The 17795-nt window shown below is 43.8% G+C and overlaps 1 protein-coding gene across 3 annotated transcripts in view; it reads left to right on the top strand.

Annotated features, from left to right (window-relative positions):
- pdgfrl (platelet-derived growth factor receptor-like) overlaps positions 1–17491 on the top strand; it is a 52510-nt gene extending 35019 nt beyond the window's left edge. For all 3 annotated transcript variants that reach the window (XM_034223200.1, XM_034223198.1, XM_034223199.1), the window contains exon 7: positions 17162–17491. In XM_034223200.1, the coding sequence (XP_034079091.1) occupies positions 17162–17350 (189 nt within the window). In that variant the 3' untranslated portion in view covers positions 17351–17491. The remainder of the gene's footprint in view (positions 1–17161) is intronic.
- Positions 17492–17795: the final 304 nt, after the last annotated feature.

A 17795-nucleotide genomic window follows, 5' to 3' on the forward strand; every position in this document is an offset into this window, starting at 1 on the left:
GAGACAGAGCGCGAAAAGCACCTCTTTTGGGCCGCTCCAAGACCCCCAAAACACGGACGCAGCAGCCCCAGCATCTCTCCCTGTCATGAGCAAACAGACTATATCACACTGCAAGGAGACAGAGCGCGAAAAGCACCTATTTTGGGCCGCTCCAAGACCCCCAAAACACGGACGCAGCAGCCCCAGCATCTCTCCATGTCATGAGCAAACAGGTTATATCACACTGCAAGGAGACAGAGCGCGAAAAGCACCTCTTTTGGGCCGCTCCAAGACCCCCAAAACACGGACGCAGCAGCTCCAGCATCTCACCCTGTCATGAGCAAACAGACTATATCACACTGCAAGGAGACAGAGCGCGAAAAGCACCTCTTTTGGGCCGCTCCAAGACCCCCAAAACACGGACGCAGCAGCTCCAGCATCTCACCCTGACATGCAACAGTCATATTGTAATAATAATAAAAAAATAATAGTTTCTATAACTATTAAATATGCACCCATATTGATTTGGGTCACATATTATGAGATTATCAAGATAACCCTAACCCAGCATATCTCCCTGCCATGTAGGGGTGTGCACAGATCAATATGGAAGCCCACTCTCAATATTATTAATAATTACAAAATAATAATATATTTTATAACTATTAAATATGCACCCGTATTGACCTGTGTAACATATACAAACGAATTGAGGGAGGTCAGGATCTGATGCCAAGGGCGGGAGTCGAACCCGGATCTCCCGCAGCAGGGGCCGACTCTCATTCCATTGCACCACAAGTGGCGCTAAAGCTTATTGAACAAAAGCATTATATATAGACTCCACTATAAAGTAAAAAGACATTTCTCTATTGTTTTGGCGATCAAAATTGACAAACAAACACATCAAATCACATCTACAGATGAAGACGAAGTCAATGGACCTACTCCGAGACTCCTAGCGTGTGAAAAACGTGTGCAAAGTATCCCCAAACGGAGCAGTAGCTGTGATGTTAGCTTTGCTGCTAGCGGTTAGCATTTACAGGCAACACATGTACCGGGGCCAGAGTGCACATGAAGCGGGGAGATATTCCTCAATGAAGTGAGGCAGCCGTTTTTTTTCCAAAAATATTTCCGGTTTCCGATTTCGCGCAGACAGTAGTCTTTTACACCATCAAAATGGACAAACGATGCACCGATAGACATCTACAGATCAAGACGAAGTGAACGGAAGTACTCCCGGACTTCTAGCGTGTGAAAAACGTGTGCAAAGTATCCCCAAACGGAGCAGTAGCTGTGATGTTAGCTTTGCTGCTAGCGGTTAGCATTTACAGGCAACACATGTACCGGGGCCAGAGTGCACATGAAGCGGGGAGATATTCCTCAATGAAGTGAGGCAGCCGTTTTTTTTCCAAAAATATTTCCGGTTTCCGATTTCGCGCAGACAGTAGTCTTTTACACCATCAAAATGGACAAACGATGCACCGATAGACATCTACAGATCAAGACGAAGTGAACGGAAGTACTCCCGGACTTCTAGCGTGTGAAAAACGTGTGCAAAGTATCCCCAAACGGAGCAGTAGCTGTGATGTTAGCTTTGCTGCTAGCGGTTAGCATTTACAGGCAACACATGTACCGGGGCCAGAGTGCACATGAAGCGGGGAGATATTCCTCAATGAAGTGAGGCAGCCGTTTTTTTTTCCAAAAATATTTCCGGTTTCCGATTTCCCGCAGACAGTAGTCTTTTACACCATCAAAATGGACAAACGATGCACCGATAGACATCTACAGATCAAGACGAAGCTAACGGAAGTACTCCCAGACTTCTAGCGTGTGAAAAACGTGTGCAAAGTATCCCCAAACGGAGCAGTAGCTGTGATGTTAGCTTTGCTGCTAGCGGTTAGCATTTACAGGCAACACATGTACCGGGGCCAGAGTGCACATGAAGCGGGGAGATATTCCTCAATGAAGTGAGGCAGCCGTTTTTTTTTCCAAAAATATTTCCGGTTTCCGATTTCGCGCAGACAGTAGTCTTTTACACCATCAAAATGGACAAACGATGCACCGATAGACATCTACAGATCAAGACGAAGCTAACGGAAGTACTCCCAGACTTCTAGCGTGTGAAAAACGTGTGCAAAGTATCCCCAAACGGAGCAGTAGCTGTGATGTTAGCTTTGCTGCTAGCGGTTAGCATTTACAGGCAACACATGTACCGGGGCCAGAGTGCACATGAAGCGGGGAGATATTCCTCAATGAAGTGAGGCAGCCGTTTTTTTTCCAAAAATATTTCCGGTTTCCGATTTCGCGCAGACAGTAGTCTTTTACACCATCAAAATGGACAAACGATGCACCGATAGACATCTACAGATCAAGACGAAGCTAACGGAAGTACTCCCAGACTTCTAGCGTGTGAAAAACGTGTGCAAAGTATCCCCAAACGGAGCAGTAGCTGTGATGTTAGCTTTGCTGCTAGCGGTTAGCATTTACAGGCAACACATGTACCGGGGCCAGAGTGCACATGGGGCGGGGAGATATTCCTCAATGAAGTGAGGCAGAACGGAGCAGTAGCTGTGATGCTAGCTTTGCTGCTAGTGGTTAGCATAATACTAGGATTTCACACATTCACTGTTCACCCTGACATATAATGTAACCCATTTTCCCTCTCTTAATTCAACACAATTGTTTTATATTTAATAATTCCAAAATAAATAAACCTATAAGTAAAGATCCTTTCTCCCTAACTAATTTTAAATAATTTTCGCATTTTCATTAAAACTGCTTAGGCGGGTATCGTACCCGGGTCTCCCGCAGCAAAGTCCAACGCTTATCTCAGTGCGACACAGGGCCGCTAAGAGACTACTGAGAAAAACGTCTAATATATAGAGATATATTTCTCAGTATGTATATCAACGGAACATTATCTTTTCCGCGATCAAAATGTACAAACGACACATCAAATCACATCTACAGACCAAGACGTAGCGAATGGAAGTACTCACAGCGTATGAAAAACAACTATAACTATACAATAATCAACTTCAAATATGTCTGAGAAGACAACTTTCCACATATAATTCTCTCTTGACTAAATGTAAAAAATGTTGCATGCATGCCACAGCATGGATTCGAACTCGCGATCAATGAGCAACCCTTATATCACTGCAACTGCACTGCTTAGAATCTGACAGGCTCGTGGTGGGGGAGGGGAATAAAATGAAATGGCTCTTAGTACTGTACACGGTCACATTTTGCAAGCGGATTCCACACAAGTGCAACAACATACTCTCAAAGGCTCAGAGTGCCAAGCACATTTTTTGAATTTTTTTCATTTTCTTCCCCTCTGCCACCACAAGCCTGTCAGATTCTTAGCTCCAGACAGCATTATGTGAGAAAGTTTGACATTTTATTGAAAAAAAGTTCTGGGTGGGTGAAGGTTCCCATATTTCAGATTATTGATATATGCCCTATTTAGAGGCCCCCTGTGAAAAAATTATCTCTTTAGCCCTTTTCAAAGTACTTCAAACACTCAGCTTCTCAAAAGACCTTAACGGAAGGTTTTGTTACATTTTAAGCCATAACCTTTCACATTTTGTTGCACCTGAGGCATGAATCTGCATCTGCTCTCCGAGACGGTTAAAATGACATCAAGCTCAAAGCAGTCGGACCTTCTTTTGTGCCGTAAAGGGCACCGTGAAGCATGAAAATGTGACCTCTGACCACAGTTTTGACCTTGTTGAAGGTCGCAGGGTCCCCATATTTTGCAAGGGGGTTCCACAGACGTTAAGCAACACACTCTGAAAGTTTCAGAACGCCAACTACATTTTTTCAATTTTTTTCATTTTCTGCCCCTCCCCCACCACAAGCCTCTCAGATGCTAAACTGCATTGTGTGAGAAAGTTTGTCATTTTATCAAAAAAAAGTTCTGTGGGTCAGGTTTCCCATATTTCAGATTCCTGATCTAGGCCCTATTTAGAGTCCCCCTGTCAAAAAATTATCTCTTTAGCCCTTTTCAAAGTACTTTAAACACTCATGCAGCACTACAGCATCTCAAAAGGCCTTAACGGAAGGTTTTGTTACATTTTAAGCCGTAACGTTTGACATTAGGAGCAGCAGAGGCATCAATCTGCATGTACTTTTCAAGCCGGTTCTAATGAGAGCAAGCTCAAAGCGGTCGGACCTTCCTTTGTGCCGTAAAGGGCACCGTGAAGCATGAAAATGTGACCTCTGACCACAGTTTTGACCTTGTTGAAGGTCGCAGGGTCCCCATATTTTGCAAGCGGGTTCCACAGACGTTAAGCAACACACTCTGAAAGTTTCAGAACGCCAACTACATTTTTTCAATTTTTTTCATTTTCTGCCCCTCCCCCACCACAAGCCTCTCAGATGCTAAACTGCATTGTGTGAGAAAGTTTGTCATTTTATCAAAAAAAAGTTCTGTGGGTCAGGTTTCCCATATTTCAGATTCCTGATCTAGGCCCTATTTAGAGTCCCCCTGTCAAAAAAGTATCTCTTTAGCCCTTTTCAAAGTACTTTAAACACTCATGCAGCACTACAGCATCTCAAAAGGCCTTAACGGAAGGTTTTGTTACATTTTAAGCCTTAACCTTTCACATTTTGTTGCACCTGAGGCATGAATCTGCATCTGCTCTCCGAGACGGTTAAAATGACATCAAGCTCAAAGCAGTCGGACCTTCCTAAGTGGCAAAAACAGTAGGCTATAGCATGCACAGGTGACCTTTGACCTTTGGATCTTTGTTACATTTCAAGCCGTAACCTTTGACCTTAGGAGCAGCAGAGGCATCAATCTGCATGTACTTTTCGAGCCGGTTCTAATGAGAGCAAGCTCAAAGCGGTCGGACCTTCCTTTGTGCCATCAAGGGTACTGTCGGCATTGCGAATGTGACCTCTGACCTCCGTTTTGACCTTGTCGAAGGTTGCAGGGTCCCCATATTTTGCAAGGGGGTTCCACAGACGTTAAGCAACACACTCTCAAAGTTTCAGAACGCCAACTACATTTTTTCAATTTTTTTCATTTTCTGCCCCTCCCCCACCACAAGGGTGTCAGATTCTTAGCTCCAAACAGCATTATGTGTGAAAGTTTGACATTTTATTGAAAAAAAGTTCTGGGTGGGTGAAGGTGCCCATATTTCAGGTTATTGATCTATGCCCTATTTAGAGGCCCCCTGTGAAAAAATTATCTCTTTAGCCCTTTTCAAAGTACTTCAAACACTCAGCTTCTCAAAAGGCCTTAACGGAAGGTTTTGTTACATTTTAAGCCATAACCTTTCACATTTTGTTGCACCAGAGGCATGAATCTGCATCTGCTCTCCGAGACGGTTAAAATGACATCAAGCTCAAAGCAGTCGGACCTTCCTAAGTGGCAAAAACAGTAGGGTATAGCATGCACAGGTGACCTTTGACCTTTGGAGCTTTGTTACATTTTAAGCCGTAACTTTTGACATTAGGAGCAGCAGAGGCATCAATCTGCATGTACTTTTCGAGCCGGTTCTAATGAGAGCAAGCTCAAAGCGGTCGAACCTTCCTTTGTGCCGTAAAGGGCACCGTGAAGCATGAAAATGTGACCTCTGACCACAGTTTTGACCTTGTTGAAGGTCGCAGGGTCCCCATATTTTGCAAGCGGGTTCCACAGACGTTAAGCAACACACTCTGAAAGTTTCAGAACGCCAACTACATTTTTTCAATTTTTTTCATTTTCCTCCCCACCTCCACCACAAGGGTGTCAGATGCGAAACTGCATTGTGTGAGAAAGTTTGTCATTTTATCAAAAAAAAAGTTCTGTGTGGGTTAGGTTTCCCATATTTCAGATTCCTGATCTAGGCCCTATTTAGAGTCCCCCTGTCAAAAAAGTATCTCTTTAGCCCTTTTCAAAGTACTTTAAACACTCATGCAGCACTACAGCATCTCAAAAGGCCTTAACGGAAGGTTTTGTTACATTTTAAGCCATAACCTTTCACATTTTGTTGCACCAGAGGCATGAATCTGCATCTGCTCTCCGAGACGGTTAAAATGACATCAAGCTCAAAGCAGTCGGACCTTCCTAAGTGGCAAAAACAGTAGGTTATAGCATGCACAGGTGACCTTTGACCTTTGGAGCTTTGTTACATTTTAAGCCGTAACTTTTGACATTAGGAGCAGCAGAGGCATCAATCTGCATGTACTTTTCGAGCCGGTTCTAATGAGAGCAAGCTCAAAGCGGTCGGACCTTCCTTTGTGCCGTAAAGGGCACCGTGAAGCATGAAAATGTGACCTCTGACCACAGTTTTGACCTTGTTGAAGGTCGCAGGGTCCCCATATTTTGCAAGCGGGTTCCACAGACGTTAAGCAACACACTCTGAAAGTTTCAGAACGCCAACTACATTTTTTCAATTGTTTTCATTTTCCTCCCCTCCTCCACCACAAGGGTGTCAGATGCTAAACTGCATTGTGTGAGAAAGTTTGTCATTTTATCAAAAAAAAAGTTCTGTGTGGGTTAGGTTTCCCATATTTCAGATTCCAGATCTGAGCCCTATTTAGAGGCCCCCTGTGAAGAAATTATCTCTTTAGCCCTTTTCAAAGTACTTTAAACACTCATGCAGCACTACAGCATCTCAAAAGGCCTTAACGGAAGGTTTTGTTACATTTTAAGCCATAACCTTTCACATTTTGTTGCACCAGAGGCATGAATCTGCATCTGCTCTCCGAGACGGTTAAAATGACATCAAGCTCAAAGCAGTCGGACCTTCCTAAGTGGCAAAAACAGTAGGGTATAGCATGCACAGGTGACCTTTGACCTTTGGAGCTTTGTTACATTTTAAGCCGTAACTTTTGACATTAGGAGCAGCAGAGGCATCAATCTGCATGTACTTTTCGAGCCGGTTCTAATGAGAGCAAGCTCAAAGCGGTCGGACCTTCCTTTGTGCCGTCAAGGGTACTGTCGGCATTGCGAATGTGACCTCTGACCTCCGTTTTGACCTTGTCGAAGGTCGCAGGGTCCCCATATTTTGCAAGCGGGTTCCACAGACGTTAAGCAACACACTCTCAAAGTTTCAGAACGCCAACTACATTTTTTCAATTTTTTTCATTTTCTGCCCCTCCCCACCACAAGCCTGTCAGACCCATATTGGTTACAAGTACACAGTAAGTGAATACATGTGTTACTGTATAATATATGGTAAGTGGGCGCCATATTGGGTTGACGGACACCCCCCCCCAAGTACAAGTACACAGCAAGTGAATACATGTGTTACTGTGTAATATATGGTAAGTGGGCGCCATATTGGGTTGACGGACACCCCCCCCCCCAAGTACAAGTACACAGCAAGTGAATACATGTGTTACTGTGTAATATATGGTAAGTGGGCGCCATATTGGGTTGACGGACACCCCCCCCCCCCCAAGTACAAGTACACACCAAGTGAATACATGTGTTACTGTGTAATATATGGTAAGTGGGCGCCATATTGGGTTGACGGACACCCCCCCCCCCCCAAGTACAAGTACACAGCAAGTGAATACATGTGTTACTGTGTAATATATGGTAAGTGGGCGCCATATTGGGTTGACGGACACCCCCCCCCCCAAGTACAAGTACACAGCAAGTGAATACATGTGTTACTGTGTAATATATGGTAAGTGGGCGCCATATTGGGTTGACGGACACCCCCCCCCCCCAAGTACAAGTACACAGCAAGTGAATACATGTGTTACTGTGTAATATATGGTAAGTGGGCGCCATATTGGGTTGACGGACACCCCCCCCCCATACGTACAAGTACACAGCAAGTGAATACATGTGTTACTGTGTAATATGTGGAAAGTGGGCCATCATATTGCCTTTGGGCCACCCCCCATGCAGTATAAGTACACACTGGTGAGAAGAGCGCCATCTATTGTCCGATACATGACTACACACTCATATGCTGTGTAAGTACTCAAATAGCCTGCCGAGCGACGGTAAAAAGTTGAGTCGGTCCCTCCTCCTGGATATACTGCCCACGACAATGTTATCCCAATGGGAAGAATGTCCATGCCGGCAATAGACGACTTACCGATTGAAGCTTTATATCCAGACGATTGTACACCCCGATCAAACAGGCTTTATTCCCAATAGGCATATTTATTTCAACCTACGACGCCTATTTAACATACTATATGCTACAGAGCCCCCTAGGGGACATGGAGAAGAAAAAAAAAATTTTTTGAAAAAAAAAAAAAAAATAAAATGTTTTGCGAGATATCGCAAAACCCCTTTGCGAGATCTCGCAATACTTTTGCGAGATCTCGCAAAACCCCGTTGCAGTTTGTAGACGGTCCCTAAGCACTCCTCTCCCTCCTCCAGCTGCGGATTGTGACAAATTATTGATGTTTAGCTCGGATGACGGCGCGTATCGAACTGTTCTGATAAAAACGACTCTGTAGCTCGTTGTCTACCTTGCTATGATTGTAAAGTCATGTTGTTTGTATTTTTACAACGTTATGTTCATGAGTTATTGATCCGCGAAATTCGAATCTGTCAATAACTCAGCTCAGAGGAACGTGCACGTCCCCTCGCTCTGAGTGTTTTCTTGAGGTGTCTTCACTTATGTGAAACCCTTTATATATACAGTCTCAGTGCTTGAATTGGAATGAAAAAGGTGCCAGTACTCTAAAATCAGCAACTTTTTCAAGTCAATTTTATATATACAGCCCACAAACAAGAATTTGGCTACTATAATGCTGGTGGGTTTGTCTCTTTACTACTGTATATTTTAGAAAGGTTCACTGTACTTAACATTTTTTATGATAGGCAGCGGATATGGCTAAAGCTCAGTAAGGTCAATATTAACTGAAAATATAGCAATCAAAGTCTAGATCTTCTGCTGAAGACACATGAAGCAGAGACCTTTCAGGTGAGAGCCCCTCTGGTGGTGTTCAACATTAATGACAAGGAAACAAAGCTCTGGTCAGAAGCATTTTTTATAAAAAGCTTTAACAAAATTAAGTATTTCTGTACATTTTGAATGCAATCTAACTTTCCAACTCAGAAAACGAAAAACGAAAAAGTGCCAAAAGTCTTCTCACATGGCTGAGCTGCTTTGCAATATACTTCACCACTGAAGAATACAAATATGTATAAAGTAAACTATGATGCAATCTAACTTTCCAACTCAGAAAAATGATAAAGAGCATGAACAAAGAACATGTAAAAACAAATGCAAAATTTGCACAATCTAAAATGAGAAACTGTAACTGCAAGTAACAAAGTCTGAGCCATGGTAAAGAGTTACATTGAACACCAAGCTGATCAGATAACTCCCTGGTTGGTTTGAAGTCCTTCTATCTCCAGGATCTGTACAAATCGGCACATTATGCCAAAAGTCTTCTCACTGGGTGAGCTGCTTTGCAATATACTTCACATTGTTAGAAAAGGCTCCAGAAGGCCTTGGGGACATCAGTATCAGGGGCTGGAGCTGGACAGGCTCTTTCATCAGCACTTCTCCTTCCCTTTGCCAGCCAGGCCCTCACATACTGTTCCGGATTGAACTGTCCTAGTGATGGTCCATTACATTGAATGAAAACCAGGCTGGACAGTCGGCTGACAGAGAGAGCATTCCTTTTTGCAGTAAGGATATCGTTCATGCAGCTGAATGCCCGCTCACACTCACTAGTGGAGACAGCGATGGTTCGGACCGCTTTCAGTAGAGGCTCCATGGCAGCAGGTGTACGGGATGCCCTGGTTTCCTTGTATTCGCGAAAGCCCTGAACAGTCTCTCTTCTGTCCACTTTCAGCACTTCGCACAAACGTAGCACCTCTACGTCCCCATACTGTACGTCTAACTCCTCTTCAGGCCAACTTCCAGGATGGATAACTTTCATGTCCTGGATTAGCTGATTGTCCCGGGCCTCCCGGCCATGTAATGGGATTTCTCTTGTGCTGACATGAGAGGAGGTTGTGGAAGTCATTCTGTGTCTCAGATTCTCTACCATACTGCGGAAAAACTGACCTGCATGAATCTGTACAAGCCTGCCATTCTCACGCAGGGCAACACCCTTGAAGGACTTCTCAGCTAGAGCTGTATGAACTGTAGTCATGTGTGGGCCAGGCATGGTGACCATGGATTCGAAAACTCGTATTTCTCGAGTTAAGAGCCTATCTGCTGTAGGCAGTGTCATCTCTCTTTTTTTGGAGTTGCCGAGAGAGGTCGCTGAGCTCTGTGAGCGCATCGTACATCAGTCCCAGATTGCTGACAAACGTTGCAGATGTGAGCACATCATCCAGGCCCTTGTACTTTGCTCTGTCTCTGGAATCCCTGCTCGTGTCGTTTGCAGCATTTGTGAAGTGATCATGAAGCACTCGGTTTTCCCAGACTGCTCTGACGCTCCTTTCACTTGAAGCCACCCAGCGGATGGACAAAACACGCCCTATCACCAGGAGACGCTGTCCGACTGCTTGCGCACACTGCGCTAACTGCCTCTGATTTTTGGGGGAGGCATGGAACATGGAATAGAGTTTGTCAAAAAAGATCTGGAAATGATTGAGCCCTGAGATCTCCTTGACCACATCCCCAACTGCCAGCTCTAGACGATGATTGGAGCAGTGCCACACAAACAGGCTTGGGAATTTACTACACAACTGGGTAGCAACGCCTGTTCTCTTCCCTAGCATGACTGAAGCCCCATCACATGCAAAAGAAACGAAACACTGACCTAAAAAGTCCTCGTTAAAATATCTTCCAAGACACTCCATTAACGCCTTTGTGATGTCATCAGCCGTTGTTCCATCCAACTCGATCAGCTCCCAAAAAAACGTTTCGGGCTCAGCATCAGCTAATGCTGAGCGTAGACACACAACAAGCACCGTTTTACCACTAATAGTGGTAGATTCATCGACCAAAACACAGAGTTTTCTTTGGTTTTCTGTAATGTCTTTTGCCATTTTTTTTTCTTCAGCTCATGAGCTATGTGGTCGATGATTTCGGCACAGGTTTTATTGGAGTGCAAAACCCTGCCCACGTTCAGCCCATTCAGTTTCTGTACATTCAAATCAATTGGCATGTCTGTGAATGGCCGGCTATGTTTGCCAATTTTATATGCCGTTCGAAAAACTCTGATAGTGGTGTCTAATTCAGATTTATGCATAGACTGCACTTGATGTTGAATAGTTTCACGTGAAGCAGATGTAAGGATGTCAGCAGCTTTTACATGGGCTTGTGATTCTTTATGTTCTTTGATTTTTTTTCTCAGGCTAGCTTGTTGTTTGCCCTTGTCAACACCGAAATGAGACACTGCACACTCACCCCATTCAGTTGACAGTTTCAGTCCTTGTCCAGTGTGTATTCCCAAAGATTTGACATCTCTGCATATCCGACATCCTAGCTTCTTATCTTTAAGAAGGAGCCATGCATTGGTCTTGCAAACATATTGCACCTGGTCCGTTGTCCAGCAGTCAGGTGCATCGCTTTGCCCGGTGTTGGTGGTGGCAGTTGCGCCAGCAGCAGCTAACGTTAGAGGCTCTGGAGGAGGCGGCGGAGCTAGTGCTAATGCTAATGCACTAGAACTTGGAGCAGGAGGATCAACCAAAGAAAGCTCCCCATCAGACACCATTTCCAACACAGGCACAGCATTCTCTGTATTTGAAGTTTCTTCCGGCGACAACCGCTGTCTTTTTGCACTTTTATTAATCCACGCTAACATTTTAGAAATGCTAATTTGTGACGTGACTTGCTTTCCTTCTCTCGGGGGCGTGCCTGCTCTGTTCTATCACTCTACATAGCCACCCACTGGGTGGGAGTTGCACTGCATAAACACAACACACGTGCATCTAGGTATGTAAATTGTAAAGCATTAACACATGGTTTTACTAACAGTTTTCAGTATGTTGTTACTTCGGCATTATTATTATTTTGAAACGTGTATTACTATTAAATCACGGTCAAATAGGTTAATTTTGACATAGTCGTTTCCACCACAGTATTTACATGGAGAAGATAAGCCCCCGCCCCCCTCTCCAGCACGTTCTGTTTGAATGACAGGAGTAAACAGCTGACAGCCGCTGTGAAACTCCAGCGGTTAGAGCGATGAGAATGTCCGTTCGGCACCTCATGACGCATCTACTGAGTACCAGGCGGCTGTATATATATATATGGATGTATAATAAGAACGGCGGGAGAGTGTTGAGTACTGGCACGGTGCATGAGTACCGGAGTACCGCCAGCATGCCGGTACTGAGCAAGAAGTGTACTCCATGGGTTAGAACCAGAAGTGCCGGTACTGCGTACCGGTGAGTACCGGCCCAATTCCAGCACTGTACAGTCTATGTGTGAAACCCGTGCTTATTGCCAAGCACTGATGTTATATCTTTATATTTAAGGCCAAGCTCAAAGTAAAATCGATTAACCACTCCATTGTTGTGGTTTCTGTGTTGCTGTAGCAGCCGAACTGACCAGGAAGTACTAAATGAAAAGTATTGCGAGATCTCGCAAAGTGGTTTTGCGAGATCTCGCAAAACATTTTTTTTTTTTTTCTGTTCAAATTATTTATTTTTTTCTTCTCCATGTCCTCTAGGGGGCTCCGTAATATGCTGAGCACAATACAGAGACAGTTGTGATTTCAGTGGATGCTCAGAAGGCCTTTGACCAGGTCGAGTGGCCATATATGTATGTGATCCTAGAGACATTTGGCTTTGGGAAGATGTTCATTGACTGGATACGGATTTTGTATGCTCATCCCACAGCTAGTGTGATCACTAATCAGAATATCTCCCCCCAGTTCCCACTATACCGTGGCACTAGACAGGGAGATCCCCTCTCACCTTTTTTATTTGCTTTAGCCATAGAGACACTAGCCACAAGTATACGGCGGCATCCCGGAATATCACCTGTCTCCATTAAAGGAAAGAATCATCAACTGTCATTATATGTGGATGACATTTTGCTATATGTCTCAAAACCACAGGAATCTATGCCCTCAATTATGGAGCTGTTTAACCATTTTGGCTCCTTCTCGGGGTTTCAAATAAACTGGGATAAGAGTGAATTAATGCCAGTGTACTTGAACCAGAACAGCTCCACACTGAAATCTGTGCCCTTTAAGATAGCCGAGGACAGGTTCACTTACCTGGGGGTGACAGTCACCAGAAAACCCGAACGGTTACTTGAGGAGAACTGGAAACTGAAAATAACCCAGCTTAAAGAGCCTGTGACAGCATCCCAACAACTGTTGTGCAATGAAATATTGGGCTACTAGTAATCTCGAGCCGTCAGTTTAAAAAAGAAAAAGCGATACCGTTCCGTTAAATATCAATAATTTCGAACATCGCGGGGAAATTCCTTCGACTCATTTTGAAGTTTTGGGGGAAGCCGGAAGTGACGTCAATGCGGGAACGCTTCACTGTGCGGTGAGAGAGCCAAACACGGACAAAGTGTGTTGTCATGCGTAGAAATGGTGAATTACTGAGTTTAGGCACGTTAATAACGTTTTAATGAAGTTGACTACAGTATATTCATATTTGTCAGTGCTTTCATGTCAATTCGGCGAACATAAACATACATGATCGTGGTGAAGATGATGATTACATTAGGATTAAAAATCGGTAGTGAGAGCTGCTGAATTTCCTCCCGTAGGATGTGATATAAAAACAAATCGATTATTTTTGTAGTTGTAAACTCAAGTGGATGAAACTACATTTATTAGTGCTTTCATGTCAATTCGGCGAACATATGATACATTAAATGATCGTGAGAATGATGATTAAAAATCGTTTGTTTGTGCCGATCTGCATTTCCTGATGAGAAAACCACCCGATGCTTTTTGTAGTTGTAGTACACCAACATGGATTAAACGTGTGTTTTTTTCACCACAATGTTGGGGAAATGAATGGATAAAATGCACGGATTATTATTATTATTATTATTATTCCCACTCTGATCGGGACACCAGGTCCACCGTTTCCCCGCAGCGAGGCTCCCCCCGTTGACAGTTTACGTGGGCTGGGTGCAGTGGCGGACTGGCCATCGGGACGAATCCCGATGGGCCGGTACCGAAGTGGGCCGGTCGGATAAGTCACTAGCACATCCCCCATAGGCGGCGCGTGAGGCTCAGGTTTGGGAAGGCTAAATAACTTTTTTTACCTGACGCTGCCCGCCTCCGTCGTCTATAGAAAAGAGATCAACTCAGTGTGCGGAGTTTAAATCTCTCAAGTCATATTACAGGATAAAGGAAATACAGTTTAAACTGCCGTATGCAGAGAAGACGCCGACGTGTCGCACTTATCATTCATATTACATCATCAATCAGATCATCGATCATATAATGTATCATATATTTCCTTATCTGAGTCAGCTTCTCCAGCCGTATCTGGCCGTGCAACACTTACAGTGTCACATACTGTATGCAGAAGAGAAGTATTATTTTAAGCAACACATTATGTTGACGAAACACTCGAGTCAAATGTAATTAAAGTCAGATCCACTCGTGTTTTAGACGTGAACGCGCTCTCAGCTGGAGAGAGAAACCCTGGCTTGATTTACCGAGTTGATAACCAGCGTCGTAGGACCGCTTAGCGAGATCTCGTTTGTTAGTTTGTTGTTGTTAGTTAGTTTGTTACTCAAACATATCCAGGGTCTGTTGAACTGGCTTCGTAGTACAGGGCACAGGTGGCTAGCAGCGCTAATGTCAAAGACACAGACATTGCATTATATTTGTATTTTACCAGGATGCAGTGACACAAATATTTACATATTTACATTTACTATCTACAGCACCCGCCACCCCTGACATCCCCCACTCCCCCTGTTGACAATTTACTAGCGGTACCGAAGTGGGCCGGTCGAGAGTCCCGGGATGATTTTTAGTCCCACTGGCTACATGACCGTATGATCGCCCATATTGACGCACCTAATTCCTAAACTTCTAACAGATACAACATAAACCGATCCTTCAGCCTCATATGAGCTCTCAGACACGTTCAAAATTAAACTGTCATCGCTGTCTGAGCTTGCTGCTGTGTGCACCATCGTGCGTTTACATGCAGATGCTGGGATCCTGAACGGTGCAGCTGGAGCGCTGTGCCCGCAATGACGTCACACATAATTTGGCGGGACTTGAAGAATCCCCGAGAAGATCCAGAAAATGGTCAACATTGAAGGGCAGATTAATGGTTATCAAAGTACAAATATCCAAAATCAGTTCAGTAACGGTTTTCAAGGGGACAATATTTACTCAAATTGATGGGTTTGGATGATGGGGGAAACTCGTGTCACAGGCTCTTTAAGCAGAACATAGACTTCTGGAAAACTCTCCCTCTGTCACTGGTTGGGAGAGTAAACGCAGTTAAGATGGTGGTTCTCCCACGTTTTACATATCTCTTCCAGTCAATCCCATCATGTGTACCGCAAAGCTATTTTAAGAAATTAGACTATTCTAACCGCCTTCATCTGGCAATATAAAGCGGTGCGTATCGGCAAGAAACACCTTTGTAAAGCTAAATATGAGGGAGGGTTTGATCTACCAAATGTTAGATGTTATATTACTGGGCAGCACATTTAAACATTCTGGCTTTCTGGAGAAGTGGTACCCTCACTTTCTATGGAGCGGGCGGCCTGTCTCGGAACTTCTCTCCCAGCCCTTCTGAATAGTCCAGTTAAGTCTAATAAATTACTATATGCAGGGAACTTTCTGGTACACAATTCTCTTAAAATATGGAAACAAATTAAAACATACTTGAAAGCCCCAACTATGTACATAGACAGCCCAATCTGTGGCAACCAAGCCTTTAAACCGGCCAGCGTGGATTCCGCATTTGCTCGCTGGAAGGAGAAGGGAGTGGAGTGCTTGAAGGACTTGTACCAGGGGGGCCACTTGATGTCCTTCGAACAATTGAGGAACAAATACGATCTCCCAGCCTCACACTTTTTTCGATATCTACAGATCCGGAGCTTTATGAGGTCTCATATAGCTACATTTGCAGATATACCACAGCATCGGGCACTTGAAGAGATAATTAATGTTAGACCAGGATGTAGAGGAAGAGGAGCAGTGTCAACCCTATACCAGACACTTCTTAGTCAGGAAGTAGTCAGCACAGAAAAGTATAGAACTGAGTGGGAGACATAATTGGGTATGCCGATCACTGAGGAATGTTGGGAAACATGTTTTAGGAATATTCACCGGTGCTCAGTAAATGTCAAGCAATTGAAGCCTGATCCCCTTGTGGCCATTCTGGGGTCCACGAGTGACACTGATATGAACTATGGCAGTGACAAATGGCCGGTGTTTTTGGGTACTGTTTTGGCTAAAAAACTTATTTTGAGGTTATGGAAGTCTGATGCTGTGACTTCGTTCGAGATGTGGCTGAGGGAGTTGGGTGAGATCCTCTACCTGGAGAAACTTAGATTCAAGAATGCAGGAAGGGGGAGAGTGTTTGATAAGGCCTGGGCTCCAGTGATGACACTTAAGAGGTCTGGGTGAGGATGAAGGTATGGGATGAATGATCAATAATGTTAATCCTGTAACTTTTATCTTGTTTTTTTTCTTCAATTTGCTATGGACATTTTTTCTTTGTCCTGGACTGCCCTCTTGTTTTTAGCATGAATATTGCATTTCTTGTTATCTCGCCCATGGATGTGTTTTAAAACCGCCAAATTGTACTAGTATGTTCTGAATCCGCTGGTTTGTTGTTACTGAAAATGGAAAATATGATTGCTTTGTTATACCAATGCGGTTGGTACAATACATTTCTGCAATAAAAAAAATCTTTAACATTTTTTTTCCCATCAGAGAAATTGACCCTGAGAATATGGTGAAAACCAAAGTAAGTGTTTCGTACGGTGGCCAACAGCTGCAAGAACACTTCCATTCGGAGAAACTTGCTACAGCTTCAGAAACAATGCAAATATAAAAACACAAATGTGCGCATCTTCACCAACTTGACAACACATGCGAAGGATTTGACTTTCACCAACAAATGTGCAACTGTCGGCACGGTTAGCCTGTCTCATAAATGTCAGTGCTGTCAGTATACCTAGCTAGCTAGCGTCCAGCAGATCTGAAATAATATCAGAAGATATCATGTGATCACATTGTTAGAATAAGCCAATAAATCTTACATTTTCGGTAACTTTCCTTTCCTTACCATTGTGGATCAAACAATTTTCTGTCACCAATAAACAACACAATGGTAGTAAATCTTGGTTTCATTGTGTAGGACCACCGTCCAGTTCACATCCACACGTCCTTGAGGCTGGTCCACAGAGGGATGAGCCACACCACCAGGGTCTCCCAGAGCGTCCTGACTGTCGAGGACCTGGAGACCATCGACTTTGGGAACTACATCTGTAAAGCCAAGAACCAGCACGGAGAGACTAGTGTGATGACCAACATCCTCTCCAAGTAGCCCTGGAGGCTGCGCAGAGTCATGTTCGATGTGAGTGTGTTGTGAGGTATAACTGGAACACACCCACCAGATGTCATGTATATACATAAGGAAGTCTACATTGCAGATCGTTATTACATAATAAAGATTTGCTACATCTTATGTGGAATGAGTTATTTTTTGTTGCATTGTTTTTCCCAACCAAAAAGAAGATTTTTTTTGTGTAGAGGTATAACACTTCATCAGGTTTAACACCCAGAGGAGAGGATCATTTATTCAGCAGGACAGAGCCCACACACATGAACCTAAAACAAAGAAGCGCTGACCTTTTATCCTCCACAGACCACTAGACCTAAAAACTGAACATCCCTTGAAACATTTAGAAAGACTAAAACTGTTTTACAACATGTTTCTGGAGTACAAGTTTAATATAGGTTCTCTAGAAAATATTCTGACTCTGAATTTT

This window comes from Gymnodraco acuticeps, unplaced genomic scaffold (assembly GCF_902827175.1).
Source record: "Gymnodraco acuticeps unplaced genomic scaffold, fGymAcu1.1, whole genome shotgun sequence".
Lineage (NCBI taxonomy): Eukaryota > Metazoa > Chordata > Actinopteri > Perciformes > Bathydraconidae > Gymnodraco > Gymnodraco acuticeps.